Source organism: Pan troglodytes, chromosome 23 (assembly GCF_028858775.2).
Source record: "Pan troglodytes isolate AG18354 chromosome 23, NHGRI_mPanTro3-v2.0_pri, whole genome shotgun sequence".
Lineage (NCBI taxonomy): Eukaryota > Metazoa > Chordata > Mammalia > Primates > Hominidae > Pan > Pan troglodytes.
The window spans coordinates 27,092,350-27,112,160 of record NC_086016.1 but is presented as its reverse complement, the minus strand read 5'-3'; the positions used below and the strand labels follow the sequence as shown (position 1 = coordinate 27,112,160).

At 48.8% G+C, this 19,811-nt stretch overlaps 1 protein-coding gene across 5 annotated transcripts in view; it reads right to left on the bottom strand.

The window, feature by feature from the left end:
• KIAA1671 overlaps positions 1-19,811 on the bottom strand; it is a 245,237-nt gene that overhangs the window by 135,609 nt on the left and 89,817 nt on the right. For all 5 annotated transcript variants that reach the window (XM_054675950.2, XM_009438006.4, XM_054675952.1 and 2 more), the window contains one exon: positions 12,232-12,366. In XM_054675950.2, the coding sequence (XP_054531925.1) occupies positions 12,232-12,366 (135 nt within the window). The remainder of the gene's footprint in view (positions 1-12,231; positions 12,367-19,811) is intronic.

The following is a 19,811-nucleotide window of genomic DNA, read 5'->3' as shown; positions in this document are numbered from 1 at the left end:
ATGATAACTTCCTCCCTCACAGGATGGCAGTGAGGCAGAGGTCAGATGATATGAGAAAAGCACTCAGCAGGCTGACTGCAACTGCTCAATCAATGAAGGCCCTGAGGATAAAGTGTGAAGCATTAGGGACATGAGTGAGGCAGGATTCTTGCCCTCAGCGGGGCTCACGGTCTGTAAGAGAACCACCTGGGAATAAATTACAGCACTAGAGGCTAGAGGGCCTGGAATGGAGGAGTTCACAGGATAGGGTGCAACCCAGGAGGGCTTCTTGGAGAAGGTGGCACAGAACCCAGGCTTGAAATATGACAAAATGTCCCTATTCTCAAGAGACCTCGAGTTCAAGTAGAAGATTCAGCATCTCTGGAAATACATCTCCTTAAGAGAAAAATGCTGTTTCTATAACCATAAGTTTCTCACTATGGGCTCGGCTATCCATACCCCACGCTCTTTTTTAGAAATAAAACAAAAACAAAAATTTTCCCAAAAAATACTTTCTCCGGAAGAGAAAATATCATCCGTGAAAATAAATGGGGCAGCCAGGGCTGTGAAGGCTGCAGAGGAACATCCTAAGCTCAGCTGGGCAGCTCTGATGTCAGGTTCACAAAATAGAAACTGACACGGGGCCCAATGGGGACAGAGCACAGTGACACATCTACTGAAATTAGTGGGCTGCATGAAAAGATGAAAATCTAAGTGGTCATGGAAAATGTGGATGTTTCAGGTTTAGAATGGAGGCCCGAATGTAAAACGGCTTAAAAGCAAATTAAAAACAAAATGTGGAAAATAGACCGTCTCCATCCTGCCCTCTTGTGGTCATTTCTGAATGATGTACAAGAAAACCAGTGCCTTGTTTCACCTGGGAGGAGAATGAGGCAGGTAAAACAGAAACTGGCGGCCCTGGATTGAGCCCCCACCTGTGCTACCTGCCCAGTGTCGGAGCCCAGGCCAAGTCAGTTCGTTTTGCCAACCCTCAGTTTCCCGTGGGTCTCCCAGAGTTATGGCAAGGATCCAGTGAGATAATGAGTGTGAATAACAAGACCTCTGATACCCAGAGTGTGAACCGAAGGCAGCTAGAATGTGGCCTGAGCACATGGTGAGATATCACATTGAAATCAGGATTGGGCCAGGCGCGGTGGCTCACACCTGTAATCCCAGCATATTGGGAGGCCGAGGTGGACCATCACATGAGGTCAGGAGTTTGAGACCAGCCTGGCCAACATGGTGAAACCCTGTCTCTACTAAAAATACAAAAATTAGCCAGGCCTGATGGTGCACGCCTGTAATCCCAGCTACTCAGGAGGCTGAGTCAGGAGAATCACTTGAACTCAGGCAGCAGAGGTTGCGGTGAGCCGACACCATGCCACTGCACTCTAGCCTTGGCAACAGAGCAAGAGTCCATCTCAAAATAAATAAATAAATAAAATAAAATCAGGATCATCAGTTCTGCTTGAAAAACTGGATGATCCAACCAACATTCTGGGCAAGGAAGAGCTAGGATGCAAGGGAAGCTCCTTCCTCCCCACCATTTGTCACAAAATCCCCATCCCTGCCTGGCCTGGCTTCCGGGCACAGCTCCTGATGCAGAATCCCCGGGAAAGGGCCTGCAAATCCGGGTTCCAAGCCCCAAGGTGCCCCAGGTGCCTTGCAGGAGGCCTGGCATTTAGGAATCCCCAGATCAGGGATTTCTGAGGCAGTTTGGAAGGGACTTTGCCCTCAGAATTCTGCCCCCAACTAAATTCTCCATTTTCCCTCTGAACCCTTCTCTCTGCTCAGTGATGAGTGGGCACCCTGAGAGTGCAGGGGTCCCCTCCCAGGAACTACATGGGAGGGGCAGCAAGGTACTGTTGCCACACAAGCTGTCCAGCCTCCCGGCCTTGTGCAGACTGGTACCTGGGTTACCCTTCCTGCCCCTCCCTCCGCCTGGCCAAACTACTCCCCTGTCAGGATCCAGGGCAAGATGAGTCTTTCTAGTTCCCCTGCCACCAGGCCAAGAAAGAGCCAATTACTCCCTCCTATGTAGGGTTAGTTTGTTGTGCATCTGTCTGTTGTGTGTCTGTTTCCCTTCCTCGGCTGTGGACTCACTCACTCCTTCATTCAACAATTGTTTTTTTTTTTTTTTTGAGATGGAGTCTCACTCTGTTGCCAGGGCTGGAGTGCAGTGGTGTGATCTTGGCTCACTGCAACCTCTGCCTCCTGGGTTCAAGTGATTCTCCTGCCTCAGCCTCCCAAGTAGCTGAGATTACAGTAGCTGGGATTACAGGCACCCACCACTACACCCAGCTAATTTTTGTATTTTTAGAAACGGGGTTTCACCATGTTGGGCAGGCTGATCTTGAACTCCTGACCTCAGGCGATCCTCCCACCTCGGCCTCCCAAAGTGCTGGGATTACAGGCGTGAGCCACCGTGCCTGGCCCCTCACTCAAAAAATATTTACCTAGCTTCAACTCTGCACTGAAAACACAAAAGTGAACAAGAGCGTCAAGAGCCCTACAGTCCTGCAATTCTTGTTTAGTGGGGGAGGGATAAGAAGTCAGCAAACAGCCTCCACCCTGATGAGGGAGGCAGATATCAGAAAGACACTGCACATGATAATGGGGGTGCTGTGAGGGAATAATGGAGGCCCGGGCCTTATGCAGAGGTGGTGTCAGGGAAGGCCTTGCCCAGGGGTGACATCTGAGTTTAGAGAGGTCCTGAGAAGAGGCCTCACTCAGGTGCTCTGGTCATCAGTCCCAGGAGCCCAGCCTTCGAGTCATCCCAGCCCGGCCCCAGACGTAAGTGATGAGGCTTCCAGATGATTCCTGCCCCAGCTGTTCAGGGCTCCCAGCAGAGAAGAGCTGTACCCACAGAGCCCTGCTTGGCTTCTTGACCTGCGGAATCCATAACCGTGTTACACCCCTAAGTTCTGGGATGGTTCATTATAACAACAGATCACCGGATCACGTAAATTACTTCTTCTCTTCTACTCTTTAGGCTAACTCGTTTTTATATAAACAACTCATCCCCATCCAGACACACATACAAGGCCCTAGAGCAGCAGTTTCTGAACTGTGCCGTATCCCCAGGGGATCTCTAAAAATACTGACACCCAGACAATAGGGGGGAATCCTAAAAATACCTGACCAAGACTATTCAAGATTGTCAGGCTCATGAAAAACAAAGAAAAGTCTGATACTACATCCTGGATGGGACATAACATTAAAACTGAGAAAATCAGAATAAACTATGAACTTTATTTAATAGGAATGTATCAATATTGGCTAATTGATGGTAATAAACATACTATGCTAAAGCAAGGTGGTGATGATAGCTGGAAACTGGGTGTGGGTGTATGGGAACTCTCTGTACCATCATTCCAATTTTCCTGTAAATCTAAAACTGTTCTAAAAAGTAAAGTCTATTTAAAAAACATTGATGCCCAGGCCCTGCCCCCACGCATTTAAATTTAATTTCTGGGATGTGACCTGGGTATCTAAGTTTTGAAAAGCTCCCTGAGTGAGTTCTTTCCATTTCCAGAAGAAGAAATCTAGGTTCCAACTGGTGGGGCTGCATCTGGAATCTGGATCCTTCATCACACCCTGAAGTCTTAAACTTGCTTTTTCCGTAACTCATGTCTGCCACAAGGTGCTAGGACGGATTCTACTCAAAGGAGGGATGAGGCTGGGTGCGGTACCTCATGCCTGTAATACCAGCACTTTGGGAGACCCAGGAGGGTGAATAGCTCAAGCCCAGGAGTTCAAGACCAGCCTGGGCAACATGGCGAAACCCTGTCTCTACAAAAAACACAAAAATTAGCCAGCATGCTGGCACATGCCTGTGGTCCTAGGTACTTGGGAGGCCGAGGCAGAAGGATCGCTTGAGCCCAGGTCGAAGCTGCTGTGAGCCATGATTGTGCCACTGCACTTCTGCCTGGGCAACAGAGTGAGACCTTGTCTTAAAAAAAAAAAAAAAAAGCCTGGCAGAGCGCACTGGACATGTGACATTACCCTTCTGGGCCTCCGTTTTCCTCATCTGTGAGATGGCGGCAGTGCGTTGTGAGCTAATGGGCTAACAGGTGGAAAAGGTTAACACTCTCCTGGGTCTCCTTCCAACAGTGAGGGGAACCTCTAGAGCCCGCAATCCCACGCTGTTCCACCAGGGGATGCGCACGCGCCAGGATGCTGGCCTACTCCACAAGGGAGGCTTTGCAAGGAACAGGTGTCCCTGTCATTCACTCATCTCCCTCCTGCGGGCCGGTCGGCATCCAGCTGGGGGCCCTGCGTGGCCTTGGTCCCTGGGAGCCCACAGAGCCCCGGAGCTCCAGGTGGCGCTGCTGAAACCGAAGCCAGCCATCCTTCTTCCACCTGGGGATCCTGCCCCACTACAGACACCCTTTCTCCTCCCAAGTTGCAAGGGCTAAGTCCACAAGTCTGGATTCAATCCAGCCATCACTGTTTCTTCACTGCGTGTTGCGGGGCCAGTCACCTCCCCTCTCTGAGCCTCAGGTTCAGAATCTCTTAAATGGGCATCCTCTTGGCACTTCAGAATATAGTGAAGTCACTTAGGGGAAAAGTGCCAGGAAATGGAACTTCATGTAGAACGTGGGGAGTATGAAGACGGATAATGGGATGGTGTTTGCACAGTGCTTAGCACAGCGTCTGCCACATAGAAACTCAGTGTCTAACGTAGTCACAGCAACAATAGCCAACACTTACAAAGCACCTACTAGGCGTCAGGCACTGTTCATCGCACCTTGTGCATAGGAGCTCATCTCACTTCACTGCCTTTCTTCTTTTTTCTTTTCTTTTTTTTTTTTTTTTGAGACAGAGTCTCACTCTGTCACCAGGCTGGAGTGCAGTGGCCCGAACTTGGGTCACTGCAACTCCACCTCCCGGGTTCAAGCGATTCTGCTGACTCAGCCTCCCAAGTAGCTGGGATTATAGGCACCTGCCACCATGCCCAGCTAATTTTTGTATTTTTAGTACAGATGGCATTTCACCATGTTGGCCAGGTCTCGATCTCCTGACCTCATGATCCACCCGCCTCGGCCTCCCAAAGTGCTGGGATTACAGGAGTGAGCCACTGTGCCCGGCCACTTCACCGCATTTCTAACAAGTAGGCTCTGTTATAATCCCAGTCTCAGAGATGGGGAAACTGAGGCACAGAGATGTCAATCCACTCAAAGTCACATAGCTGGTAAGTAGCAGAGTTGGGATTTAAACCCAAGCCATCTGGCTTAGGATATGAGCTCTTTTCTGTATTCATCTCACACTTCAATTTTAAAAATCCTTTTCCAGGCAACAAAAGAAAAAGTTGGGCGTCATCAAACTTCATCAAAGTTATAAATTTTGTGCATCAAAGAACATTATCAAGAGAATGAAAAGACAGCCCACAGAATGGGAAAAAAATATTTGCAAATATCTGATATGGGATTAATATCCAGAATATATATATAAAATATTCCACTGGGCGTGGTGGTTCATGCCTGTAATCCTGGCACTTTGGGAGGCCGAGGTGGGAGGAACACTTGAGTTCAGGAGTTCGAGATCAACCTGGGCAATATGGCAAAACCCCGTCTCTACCAAAAATACAAAAAAAAAAAAAAAAAATTAGCCAGGTGTGGTGGCACATGCCTATAGTCCCAGGTACTTGGGAAGCTGAGGTGGGAGGATGGTTTGAATTCACGAGGTGTTGCAGTGAGCCAAGATCATGCCACTGGCACTACAGCCTGGGCAACAGAGCCAGATCCTATCTGTCTGTTTGCCTATCTCTCTCTCTATATCTGTATCTGTATCTATATCTATATCTATATCTATCTATCTATATATGTGTGTGTATGTATTCCTACAACTCAACAACAAAGAAAAAACAATCTGATTCAAAAATGGGCAAAGGACTTGAACGGACATTTCTGCCAAAAAGATATACGACTGGTCATTTGGCACATGAACAGATACTCAAAATCATTAGTCATTAGGGAAATGAAAATAAATATCTCAATGAGCTACCATGGCTAATTTTTAAATTTTTATTTATTCATTGTTTTAGAGACAGGGATCTCACTATGTTCAGCCCAGGCTGGTCTGGAACTCCCGGCCTCAAGCAATCCTCCTATCTTGGCTTCCTGAGTCACTGGATGACAGGCATGAGCCACGGTGCCCAGCCCACAACTTGTTTTTTCAGTCACAACCTTTGATGAGTTACTTTCAGCAGTCCTTGTGTGGTCTTTCATTTTGATTGTTTCCTTCTCATTTGGACTCGCTGTCAACCAACCGAAATCTAGAGGGAATCTCTAACTAGCAGCCAGGATATGTTCTTGGGCGGGGGCCACCTCACAAGTTCCCACTTATTTCAAGTTGATTACACTCACAAGGACTACCACTGCTGTCAGCAGAATCCAAATGTTCCTCCCCTCCTTTTTCCAGTCTTAATAACAAAGTCATCAGGTCCAAATGCTCTCAAACCTCTCAACCTTTGCCCTGGCATATCCTGCGTAAAGATGCTGGCATGACGATGACACAGCACCAGCCTCAGAAGCAAAGGGCCACAGTTTCACCAGTTAGAGATGTGGGAAAGTCTGAGCTCAGCGTTAAACCACACACTGCGGGTGTCCAGGAGGGTCACGTGGAAGTCAGGTTTAAAGGACCTCAGATGACGTCCGTTGTATAGAGCACAATTTCACGCCTCTAAACCTCTGCCCATGCTGTTCCCTCGATCAGGGGCAAACCACTGTTCCCCAGACCATAGTTACCTGGCAAACACCTGCTCAGCCTTCAAGACTTAGAACTCAGACTCATTGGTCTCGAACTCCTGCTTCTCAGCTAGCCCTCCCCAAGTGGAGACACCCCCTCCCTCCTCCAGGGAGACTTTACACAAATTTAAATTAAATTAAAGCACATGACATGATGCCTGGCATATAGTAAATGTTCAATAAACAGTAGCTATTAGGGAGCTTCCGGATACCTGAACACAGGGAGGTTTCTGGAGGGTGGCGTGCCCAGGGAGGGCATGGAAGCTCTGCACTCCCTCCCCCATACCTCACCCTACGCATCTCTGCTTCTACAGCTTATCTTTTGTAATAAACTGGCAAACGAAGAGGAAGAGAGACCAGAGACATCTACCTATCCCCCACCTCCCACCGTGCATACACAGAAGAGGCTACGCAAAGACAAATGAAGGACACAGCTGTCAGCCACGGAGAGAAGCCTCATTAGAAGCCAGCCTTGCCAGCTCCTTCATCTTGGACTTCTAGCCTGTGTATCTGTGAGAAAGTAAATTTCTGTTGTTTAAGAAAAAAAAAGAAAATTAGCTATTAGAACCCACTGCAATTATTTACCTACCTTCTTTTTTTTTGAGATGGAGTCTCACTCTGTTACCCACACTGGAGTGCAGTGGCGAGAACTCAGCTCACTAAAACCTCCGCCTCCCGAGTTCAAGCGATTTTCCTGCCTCAGCCTCCTGAGTAGCTGGGATCAAGTGATTCTCCTGCCCCTCAGCTTCCTGAGTAGCTGAGATTACAGGCACGCAACACCACGTCAGTCTAATTCTTCTTTTTTTTTTTTTTTGTATTTTAGTAGAAACAGGGTTTCACCATGTTGCCCAGGCTGGTCTGGAACTCCTGAGTCAGGCGAATCGCCTGCCTAGGCCTCCCCAACTGCTGGAATTATAGGCGTGAGCCACTGTGCCTGGCCTATTTACCTACCTTCTTAATTGTCTATGCCTTAGTCATAACTGTAGCCCACTGCCCAGCATAGCACTTACCACATGCAGACAAATATTTGTCAAAAAAAGGACCAAAATCCCTAAACACTCTACCTCAGCCCAACTGGTCCTCCAAGCACCCCCCTTTGCCTGTGTGAGTTCTCAGTCCCAAATGTCTCCCCTCCTACTTCCTGCACCTAACTGGACCCTCCCAGGTCATTTTCAGACCCCTGGGCTGTGAACTCCAGGAGGCTGACGGAGAAAATCTCCAGGCCCCATCATGCAGGGCCTGGCGCATAGTAGGCCCAAAAAGAAATAAAACTCAAGAACCAAATGAGCCAGCATATGCTAACCAATAGGTTTCGGGGATTGGGAGAAAATTCTAGAGACTACCAGAGGCCCTCCCGCTGGCCCATTGCAGGGAAGCCTCCCAGCTGATGAATCTCTGACTTCATCGTCACAAGATGGGCCTCCAGGGTAAACTGTGACTCGAGGTCACAGTCCACAACTGAGTCACTGTGTTTTATGGTCCCTGTGAAAATGCAGACCAAAGCTCACCTCCTGGGGAAAAGAGGAGAGGGAGAAAGCCTGATACAGGACTTGGATTCGCCATGTGGACTTGAGGTCCTGAGGGGAACCCTGAAAGGAACAAGAGAGATGGGGAGAAACAGAGCACTGGCCAAGGAGTCACAAAGATGAACTGCAGCCCCAGCTCTGCCTCTGGAGGCCACAGGACCATACACAAGACACTTCCCTACACTGGGCCTGTCTCCTCAACTGCAGAAAAACTTCTAAGGCTATGGATGTTTGTCTTTCCCATCAGCTCTTTGGGAGAGCGTAGAAAAAAAACCTGGCAGCAAATAATAATAAAATAATAATAAGCCGGGTGCAGTGGCTCACACCTGTCATCTCAGCACTTTGGGAAACCAAGGCTGGTGGAAAACTTGAGGTCAGGTGTTTGAGACCAGCCTGGCCAACATGGCAAAACCTATCTCTACTAAAAATACAAAAATTAGCCTGGTGTGGTGGTGCACGCCTGTAGTCCCAGCTACTCAGCAGGCTGAGGCACGAGAATCACTTGAACCCGGGAGGCAGAGGCTGCAGTGAATCGAGATTGTGCCACTGCACTCCAGCCTGGGCGGCAGAGTGAGACTCCATCTCAAATAATAATAACAATAATAGCTGCTATGATTTGTGAAGCCATTTCTCGGTGTCAGGCACTGTGCTAAGAGCTTTGTAAGCATCATCTCATTTGGGCTCTGTCCTCCCACCGGGCTACCACATAAGACGAGTGGAAAGTTCAGCAGACACTTAAGAGCATGGACTGCAGACCCAGAACTTGGAAGAGACACTTAATGGCTCTGAGCCTCAGTTTGCCCATCTGTGAATTGGAAATAATAGCAGTATCTACACGACATGTAACGATAGTAAGTGTTAGGCTTTGTTATTGCTATCACTATCCACTTTATAGAGGAGGAAAAGTGAGGCCCTGAGTGGTAAACTCACTTGCTCAAGGCCTCTAGCAAGTGGCAGGGTCTGTAGTTCAGCAACCATGGGCAGGGCTATGCAAATCAGCAGGGCATTGGCCTGGCAGGTCCCAGGCACCCTCTGCAAGACAGCAGCAGCACAGCAGCTGATGGCCAACCCCGGGGTGAGCAAATATCACATTCTCAGTTCCAGGAGGAGTCCCAGGGCTCAGGGTGTCTTGTTTCCTCATGTAGCTAATGCACGGAGTGCTGCAGGCCCAGGGGAGAGAGGAGCTGGCAGGGGCTGGCAGGGGTTGGCCGTAGGCCAAAAGCACAGGCCCATGGCGGGAAGGGCCTGGGGCCAAGGCTGCAGCGAGATAGGCCCTGTTTCCATTCCAGCTCCCCCAGCTGCTGTGTGGCCTTGGGCAAGGGGCTGAACCACTCTGAGCCTCACTTTCCTGCTCTGCAAAATAGGATTCATGGTCTCTAATATGAGGCTGAAGTAGGAATTGGCAAGGCCTGAGAAGCTCAAAAAATGAAGATGAACATGAACTTAAATGGGAAAATAACGGCACAAAGTCATTCATCAAAGCAATGATGGGAATCATAGCAGACACAATGAATCCCTTCAAACACCTCATGAGACACAAAATGCATGTATGACCAATTTCCAGAGGAGCAGGGACAGCCACCAGGGGCTCAGGACCCCAGCCCTCCTCTGCTGGGTCACCCTGGTTAAGTCAGGTCCTCTCTCCTGGCTTCACTTTCCCCTTTTATAAAAAGAGAATTGGACAGGTGAGAAAAAAAGCAGAGGAGAGGAAGGGGAGGAGGAGGATGAGAAAGGGAAGGGAAAGTAGAAGAGATGGAAAGGATCAGGAAAGGAGGAAGGGAAGAGGGAGAAAGAAGGAAAAGCTACCACTGCAGCTGAGACATTGAGAATTTACTATGTGCTGGGTGATCTCACTTACTACTCACGAAAATACTCTTGAGGTCATAGAGAACTATCCTTATCTTACAGAAGAAAAAACTGATATTTAGTGAGGTCCATGAAGTCACTTGCCCAAGGTCACACAGTGGCAGAGTTGGAACTTAAAGCCACTTCTTTCAGCCTCCAGAGCCCAGTACTAAAAGGTCCCTCTGGGATGGGCTGTTGGAGGCACCAGGATAGGAGCTGACCACCACCTCCTCCTTGTGGCCACTCCCCAGAATTGCAGGTATGAGTCCCAAAAGCAGGGAAATGAGGTCTGAGGCCCCAGCACTCTCCGGTTCATGCTAAGTCCCTCCACCCACCTACCTCTGAGGAGAGGAAATCAAGCAGGCAAGAGTGGAGCAGGGGCCTCAGAGGCCAGAAGGAAAGAGCCAAGGCAAGCTGCCCGAGGACTCCAAGGACAAAAGCTCTTCAATGACAGAGAGTGAAAGAGGAGGAGCCGGACGGCCAAGGAGGATGCCAGCAAGCAGAGACTCTAAAAAGACAGGTTTAAAATGCTTCTCTCCCCATCACCTTTGTCTTCACACACACACACATACACACACACACACACAAAAGTTCAAGTACAATCAGATAAGTAAGTCAGAGCTATCTGAGAGGGACTGGAGAAATAGCTGAGAAAGAAGTCAATGGAAGGGAATGTTTATCAAAAAATCCAGGCAGGTTTCAAATGTGTGTGAATCTTTGGCTAGGATCTGGATCCTCGAGGAAAATTCCTGGGCTGCTCAGTAAACACCTAGCTGGGATCTGAGTTCCTCCCCGGCCCGTCTCCCTCAGCCCCACAGTCGGGCTCACGTTGTGGCTGTTCTGCATCACTCCTAGCACAAACCATGCCAGGGTATCTTCTTCACCCCCATTTTACAGAAATGGAAACTGAGGTTCAGGAAAGCAAAGTTTCTTGCCTGTGGCCATAAAACTGGAAGGGATGGACTCTCAATGGAGCTTCAGCGCAAAATCGTATGTCTCCAAAACGTGAGACCAGGCCCAGGTTTCCCTGAAGCTTATGGAGCTCAGCAACCAAAGAGGCCTTTGTGGGCAGAAGTGTCGCTGCCTTAGGAGCCCTGTCTTCGATGCCCCTGTATAGGACCTGGGCCGGAAAGGGGCTTCACGAGCAAGTGCAAAACTCCAAACAGTATGGAACTAAAGTCCGAAAAGAAACTCATTGGAGGTGGCGAAGCCCTGGAACCCATGTGGGCACACTGAGGCTCTGAAGGGGACAGCTGCCCCTGGGGCCTGCTCAGTGTGTACTCACCTCCTTTCACAAGTAAGGAAACAGGATGAGGGGGAAGAGGGCACAAGGACACAGAGATAAGCAAGAGCCAGAGGGAGACTTGAAAACAAGGACAGTCGTACCAGTAACAGCAAGAGTAATAATTATGTGACGATGACACTTATTGTTTGCTATGTACCCAGAAGCATGCTAAGCACTTCATGCATTCTCTCATCTGAGCCCCACATCAGCCCTGTAAAGTAGATACTATTATTATCCCCATTCTACAGATGAGGAAACTGAAGCCAGAGGCCAGCCCAAGGTCACACGTGAATGTATGCAGATCCGGGACTTGAACCCAGGCAATCTGGCTCTGGAACCAGCTTTCTGCTGCCTCCTGTTATCACCATAACTGTCAGTTCCTAAATGTGTTATGACGTGCTGGGCCACACACACACTTTTATTCCATCCTCGCAACACAGCTAGAGAAATAGGAATCAAGATCCTGTTTTCCAGGTGAAGAAACTGAAGTGCAGCAAAATTAAGTAAATTGCTCAAAATCTCAAAGAGGTTGACAGGAGACCGTGCTGGGATTGGAACCCAGGACTTTCCAACACCAGTCTATGTTCCCTTAACCACTCCACGCCAGGTAGTGCTGGGCTGGAAACTCAAGAGGAAGAAGGTTTCCCCAGCAGAGCCACCAAACACCCTCCACATCAAGAACCACGACACAGCTAGTCAGGTGACACCAGATTCCTGGACAGTTGCCTGCTACCCTCAACCCCATCAGGGCCCTGGGCCGTCCAGATGCTCCAACAACCACATTCACAGCAGTGTCCAGCAACCAGCACCCCTGTGCAATCCTCTCCAGCCATGTTGCATCACTCACCACAAAGGGCCCACTCCTCCTGTCTTTGCAGAAGCTGTGGCTTCTCCAGGGAACCGAGGCCACAGGGGACACCTGCTGGAGCGGTCGCTCCTTCTCCTGGGGGGCATCCTCCTTCTCCAGGTCCCGTGGCAGCACCTGAGACACAGAGCACAAGAAAAGGACTTTACTGGGAGCCTTCTCATTTACAGGAAAAAATATATTATGCCAAGAGTCCATTCTGTACCAAAAAGGGCAAAGAAGAAAATTAAACCCCAGAAATCCCCCACCTTAATGATCAGAGGTAACATGTAGGGCGGTAGCTCTGGGTTCCAGTGGCCCAGCCTCAGCCATTTAATAACTGTGTGACCTCAGGTGGGTGCCTCAACCTCTCTGAGCCTCAACTATCTGGGAAAGGAACCCCATGATAACAGCACCCAGCTTCTAGGCGCTAAGAAACAGCACATGGAATGTACATGAGGCAGTATAGCCACCAGGGGGCAGATGTGCACAAGTCCTGGGCACCTGGCTTGGCTTACCCTAGCCTCCTCCATCCCTGGCACCTGGGGAGCCCTCCATAAATGCTGGCTGGCCTCATCACTGCCAGTGGTCATTCTTGGTGACCTTATTTTAATCATCTCTTTATGCACCCAAACACACATGCATAGACACAGAGAAACGGTGCATGAAAAGCACAGCACCTCCAGTACATCTACTTGGAATCCTGCTGTTTTTTTCCACTTAGTTATATATAGGGGAAACATTCACAGGCCAGGACTCCAGGATGCATATTTTATATGCTTCACACTCTCCCTGCGTGGACAAGGAAACAAAGGCCCAGAGATGGGAGGGAGCTGCTTAAGAACACACAGCACCAGGAAGAGGAAGACTGGATTTCTAATCCCTTCCCTCACAGCCTCTTTTCTGGATGCCTTCAGAGACCCTCTGGTTTTCCTCCTAACCCCCTGGCTCTTTTTGATCAGTGTCCCCACATGTCCCAGGCCAGCCGCAGAGCCTTTTCTCCTTTTGCTACATCATTCCCTCTGGGATCTCTCTTCACGCCCCCCATGGCTTTAAATAAATCTCATCTACACCCAGATGCCTGCCAATTCTGTTTCTCAGTGTTGGAACTCCAGACTCGGAGATCCCACTGCTCACTCAACATCTCTTGGAAGCTCACACTCATCTCAGATCCACGTGCTCAAAACATGCGTCTTGATTCCATCTCTCCACGGTTGCTCCTCCCACACCTTGCCCATCCATCCCCCAGCTGGGGAGGCCAAGACCTTCAGGTTGCCCTCCATTCTCCTCCCCATTCTCTCCCACTTTTCTCCACCGCATCAGCAAAGCTGAGACTCTACCTGCAAAACATGCTGCAAATCTGACATCCTATATACCAAAATCAACTTGAAATAGATCAAAGACCTAAATGTAAGAGCTAAAGCTAGAAAACTCTTAGAAGAAAATATAGGTGTAAATCTTCAAGAGCTAGGCTTAGGCAGTGATTTCTTAAATATGATACCAAAGGCATAAACAACAAAAGAACAATAAATAAAATAGACTTCTTCAAAATTAAAAACTTTTGTGCTTTAAAGGGTACCATTAAGAAAGGGAAGGCCAGGCGCAGTAGCTCATGCCTGTAATCCCAGCACTTTGGGAGGCCGATGCAGGTGGATCACCTGAGGTCAGGAGTTTGAGACCGGCCTGGCCAACATGGTGAAACCCCGTCTCTACTAAAAATACGAAAATTAGCCAGGCGTGGTGGCGAGCGCCTGTAATCCCAGCTACTTGGAAGGCTGAGGCAGGAGAATTGCTTGAACCCGGGAGGTGGAGATTGCAGTGAGCCGAGATCACACCACTGCACTCCAGCCTGGGCAATAGAGTGAGACTCCATCCATCTCAAAAAAAAAAAAAAGGAAAAGAGGCCAGGCATGGTGGGGGTGGCGGCTCACGCCTGTAATCCTAGCACTTTGGGAGGCCAAGGCAGGTTGATCACTTGAGGTCAGGAGTTCAAGACCAGCCTGGGCAACACGGTGAAACCCCATTTCTACTAAAAATATAAAAATCAGCTGGGCAAGGTGGCACATGCCTGCAATCCTTGCAATTCGGGAGGCTGAGGCAGGCGAATTGCTTGAATCCAGGAGGTGGAGGTTGCAGTGAGCCGAGATCATGCCACTGCACTCCAGCCTGGGCGACAGAGCAAGACTCTGTCTCAAAAAAAAAAAAAAGAAAAGAAAAAAAATTAGCCAGGTGTGGTGGCATGTGCTTGTAGTCCCAGCTGCTTGGGAGGCTGAGGTGGGAGGACTGCTCGAGCCCAGGAGGTTGAGGCCGCAGTGAGCCATGATCTCGCTACTACACTCCAGCCTGAGTGACAAGAGACGCTGGCTCAAAAAAAAAAAACTCTCAAGACACATTATATGAAAAACAGAAAGGTGGAAAATCTGTGGGTTCAACAGAGATCCTCAACCCAAGATTCCCCTGGGGAGCCTTCATAACTAACAAAGGCAGGTCCTACCCCAGAGATTCTGACCTAACTGGCCTGGAGAGAGGCCCAGTCATTGATATCTTTTAGGATTCCCTGTGTTACTCCCATAGGCAACCAAAGTTTCAACCACTTAGAGAAAGTGCTCTTTATTATGGAAAAGTGAAGCAAAAATAAAAATATGTATTTCTATGTGCTTGTATTTTCATAAAGAAGCCTCAAAAGAAAAAAAAGGAATTTAAAAAAAGGAATAAAAGTGATTACCGGGTGGAAGAAATGTAAGCATGGCAGGTATCAGGGGAATGTTTTTTAAGTATTTTTGGAGTGGAGACATGTGAAATCGTCTCTCTCTTAAAACTAAAATAAATAATTTAAATAAATGAAATACTGTTGGGTCTGGGAAACAGTTTCTATAAATGTCTGTTAAGTGAAGAACAGAGAAAAAGAGAGGAAGGGATGGAGAGAGGAAGGGATCACTTTAATTACGATCACACCCTTTTGGGCTGTAAATCAAGAAACCCTCACCCAAGGAACCAACCTTGTTTCTTTTTCTTCTTCTTTTTTTTTCTCTTGAGACAGAGTCTCGCTCTGTTGCCCAAGCTGGAGTGCAATGGCACGATCTCTGCTCACTACAATCTCCGCTTCCTGGGTTCAAGCGATTCTCCTGCCTCAGCCTCCTGAGTAGCTGGGTCTACAGGCACCCGCCACCAAGCCCAGCTAATTTTTGTATTTTTAGTAGAGATGGAGTTTCACCATGTTGGCCAGGCTGGTCTCAAACTCCTGACCTCAAGTGATCTGCCAGCCTCGGCCTCCCAAAGTGTTGGGATTACAGATGTGAGCCACTGCACCCGGCACAACCCTGTTTCTAACACACACAAAAATTCAAATCCACCCAAATACCCATCAATGAGGGTCTAGGTTAAAACAGATTGGGCTCAGTCACATAATACAATACTTAGCAACCATTAAAAAGAGGAAGGGGAGGCCGGGTGCGGTGGCTCACGCCTGTAATTCTAGCAGTTTGGGAGGCCAAGACAGGTAGATTGCTTGAGGCCAGGAGTTCAAAACCAGCCTGGTTAACATGGTGAAACCCCATCTCTACTAAAAATACAAAAAATTAGCCAGGAATGGTGGTGTGCACCTGTAGTCCCAGCTACTCAGGAGGCTGAGGCAGGAGAATCACTTGAACCCGGGAGGCGGGGGTTGCAGTGAGCCAAGATCGTGCCACTGCACTCCAGCCTGGGCCACAAGAGCAAAACTCCCATCTCAAAAAAAAAAAGTAAGCCACAAGATTTTCTATAGACTGTTGTAGTTTTCCATAGAAAGCTTATGTATTTACCTATATCTAAGTCTATGCATTTACCTTTATCTATGTCTGTGTCTAGACCAGGGTTCCTCAACCTACAAACTGCAAACACTTGGGGCTGGAGCATTCTTTGCAGTGGGGGCTGTCTTGTGCCTTGTAGGATGTTGGGCAGCATGCTTGGCTTCTACCCATGAGACGCTAATAGCAACCTCTTCCCAGGGTGTGACAACAACAAAATATGTCTCCAGACACTGCCAAATGTGCCCCAGGGGCAAAATTGCCCACAGTTAAAAACCACTAATGGGCCTAGAGGGGTGTTCCCCAGTTTATGCACCACGCTCAATATTTAAAGGAGATTTTCTCTCTATACCGTCTTTCTATAGTATTTCAATTTTTTTTTTTTTTTCTTTGAGACGGAGTCTCTCTCTGTCGCCCAGGCTGGAGTGCAGTGGCGTGATCTTGGCTCACTGAAAGCTCTGCCTCCCGGGTTCACGCCATTCTCCTGCCTCAGCCTCCCGAGTAGCTGGGACTACAGGTGCCTGCCTCTGTACCCGGCTAATTTTTTTGTAGTTTTAGTAGAGACAGGGTTTCACCGTGTTAGCCAGGATGGTGGATGGTCTCAATCTCCTGACCTCGTGATCCGCCCGCCTCGGCCTCCCAAAGTGCTGGGATTACAGGCATGAGCCACCGTGCCCAGCCAGTATTTCACATTTTACGCAAGCATTCGCTACTACTGCAATATGAAAAGCATGACAATTATGCATATATATATGATTGATAAGTGACTGTCAATATAGGAAAGTCCGAAAGGACATAAACAACTGTAATGGTGGCTGCCTCTGGGGGAACACTCACCTTTTATTTTCTATACCCCCGTAAGCTTCAAAATTTTAACAACCAACATTTTTTCCTTCTGTATTGGTGTGTTTTTATTTTTTTTTAAGATCAAAGAACCAAAGATCTTTTGGCAGGAGACAAGAGAGAAACGGGAAGCTGGTCCAAGGCTTCCCAATCCCGTGGTGAGAAAACAGATCCCCTGACAACCAGCACTGCTGGGGCCTGCGTGCTCCAGGCAGGCATCCAAGGCTGGGCTGCAGGACAGAGCTGAGCCCAGGATCCCCGCTCCACAACATCCCAACTCCCCCACCACCAGCGGGCCCTGAGCAAGATGCTGGCAAACATAAGTGTCGCATTTCCTCGGCCTCTTCCTTCTTCCACTGTTACCACAATATCAGCCTGCAGGTAGGGACAGATGAAACCCTTCTCAGGAAGCACACGGGGATGGCCCAAGTTCGGTGCTTTATTTCAATTCAGTCTAATAACAGTGCTTTGGGGCAGGAATCCCTGTTAACTCTGGCATGGCAACTGAGGCCAGGAGAGGCCAAGAGGCTGCTTTACACACAGCAGGCAAGTAGCAGCGTGGAGATTCAGATGCCAAGTCTGCGTGATCCTGCACATGGTGGTTGGAGAGCTTGGCCTCTTGGGAACAGACATGGGTTCAAAGCCTGACTCCATCACTTACCCACTCTTAACTGAAGGCAAATCCTCACCGCATGATCATTACTGACTGTATCCTAGTGTTTCCTTTCTGCAGCATCCACTTCCAGACTGGCCACCTAGTCCCTTTTACAGACAAGAAAACTCGGGTGCAGGGAGGTGAAAGGTTTTGCCCTGTATCACTCAGCTGCAAGTGGCAAAGGAGGAATCTGTGGCCTGATTTGCTGATGCCGCATCACACAGGGCGGTGCTAAGTCCGTTTCCACATGTCCCCCACAACATTCTACGCTCTTCCCACCTCCAAACCTTTGTCCATGCTGTGACCTGCTGAGAATGCCCTCACCTCCCCTCATCAGCCCACCCAAAAGCATGGCCATCCCTCAAGCTTGGGCTGAGACCACCGACTCCTCCAGGACACCTTGGGCCACCTCTCCAGTGCCTCCCTCTGCACCCCATCACTCCCCAGTCTTGGATCACAATGGCCCATCTCCCCACAGAGATCAGAAGCTTCCAAAGGGTGGTCCTTATGCCTCAGATTTCTTCCCCACCTTCATGGTTCTTCACCAGAATGGTCTCCTAGAATATGGCCCAGTTGGGTAATTAAGGCCAGATTTGGGTTCAAATACCAGTTTTGTTACTTACTGCTGTGTGACCTGGGACAAGTTATTTCACCTCTCTGAGCCTCTGTTCTTTTCCCCCCCCCCATCTGTACAGGAAGATGATCACACAGCAGTAGGTAGTGTCAGCACTCTGCCCAACACTCAAGTATATGCCAAAAATCAAGAGAAGGGGCCCTCTGCCAATACCCTAGAGCCTCACTGATAGATATTTGGGTAGATTTGAATTTGTGTGTGTGTGTTAAAAACAAAGTGGCTTATTTGGGTGAGGGTTTCTTCACAGCTATTCTGCTTATGTACCCCCAAAAGGGTGTGCTTGTAATTAAAGTGATCCCTTCCTCCTTTCCTCCCCACCCCCCACCCTGCCATCCATTCTTCTCTTTCTCTCTGTTCTTCACTGAACAAAGGAAGCCAGATTTTCTTTCTTCTGCTGTGCATGGTGCCAGCCAGGATGGAAAAGTCTGAATGTTCATGACCCCACAAACAGCCTCAGGCAAGGACAGAGGGATTGGAAAATACATACTCCAGGTCCCTTGACCCCTGGACATGACAACTTCAGAGGTGTTCCATGCTGCCTCCCAGGGGTCCCCAGTGAGATGTGCCTCAGTGGCCAACCATGGCCCCTGTAGCACCTGCCTCACTTCTTCTCTCCCCTACTGGTTCTTCCTGGGATCACCCCCTTAAAAAGTGCTTACAGGCCGGGCGCAGTGGCTCACGCCTGTAATCCCAGCACTTTGGGAGGTCAAGGTGGGCGGATCACGAGGTCAGGAGTTCAAGACCGGCCTGGCCAAAATAGTGAAACCCCGTCTCTACTAAAAAAAGAAAAATACAAAAAATTAGCCGGGTATGGTGGCGGGCTCCTGTAATCCCAGCTACTTGGGAGGCTGAGGCAGGAGAATCGCTTAAACCCAGGAGACGAAGGTTGCAGTGAGCCAAGATCACACCATTGTATTCCAGCCCAGGTGACAGTGTGAGACTCCGTCTCAAAAAAAAAAAAAGGGACTGCTGGAACCCAAAACCATGGTGATCCCTCTTTTGAGGCTCACGTAAGATCACTTGTTCACTCATTCAACAAATATTTCTTGAACATTCACAGTATGTCAAGCACGATGCTGGATTCTGGGGACATAATAATGAACAGGATACAACAGGCTATTATACAGCAGGAGCACAATAAAGCTACCATTGACATCTATCATTATCGTCACTGTAGGACAGAAGTGTAAAACAGGTGGCCCGCGCGCTGCATGGGGCTAGCAGACAAGTCTTGTTTGGGCTGAACAGCATTTTAAAAAATAAGTCCTCCTCATTTCCTAATGGGAGGATTACACATAAAAATCTAGATTTTCAGATTCTCTTGATAAATGAGGTTTGCCATCTCAAGGCCAGCATTCCTGCCTGTGAAGAACCAGCTGGGCCAGGCATGGTGGCACACGCCTGTCATCCCAGCACTTTGGGAGGCCGAGGCGGGAGGATCACTTGAGCCCAGGAGTTTGAGACCAGCCTGGGCAACATGGCAAAACCCTGTCTCTACAAAAAATAAAAAATTAGCCAAGCATGGTGGCGCATGCCTGTCATCCCAGCTATTTGGGAGGCTGAGGCAGGAGGATGGCTTGAGCCCAGGAGATTATGGCTGCAGTGAGCCATGATCATGCCACTGCACTCCAGCCTGGGCAACTAAGCAAGACTCTTTGATTCAAAC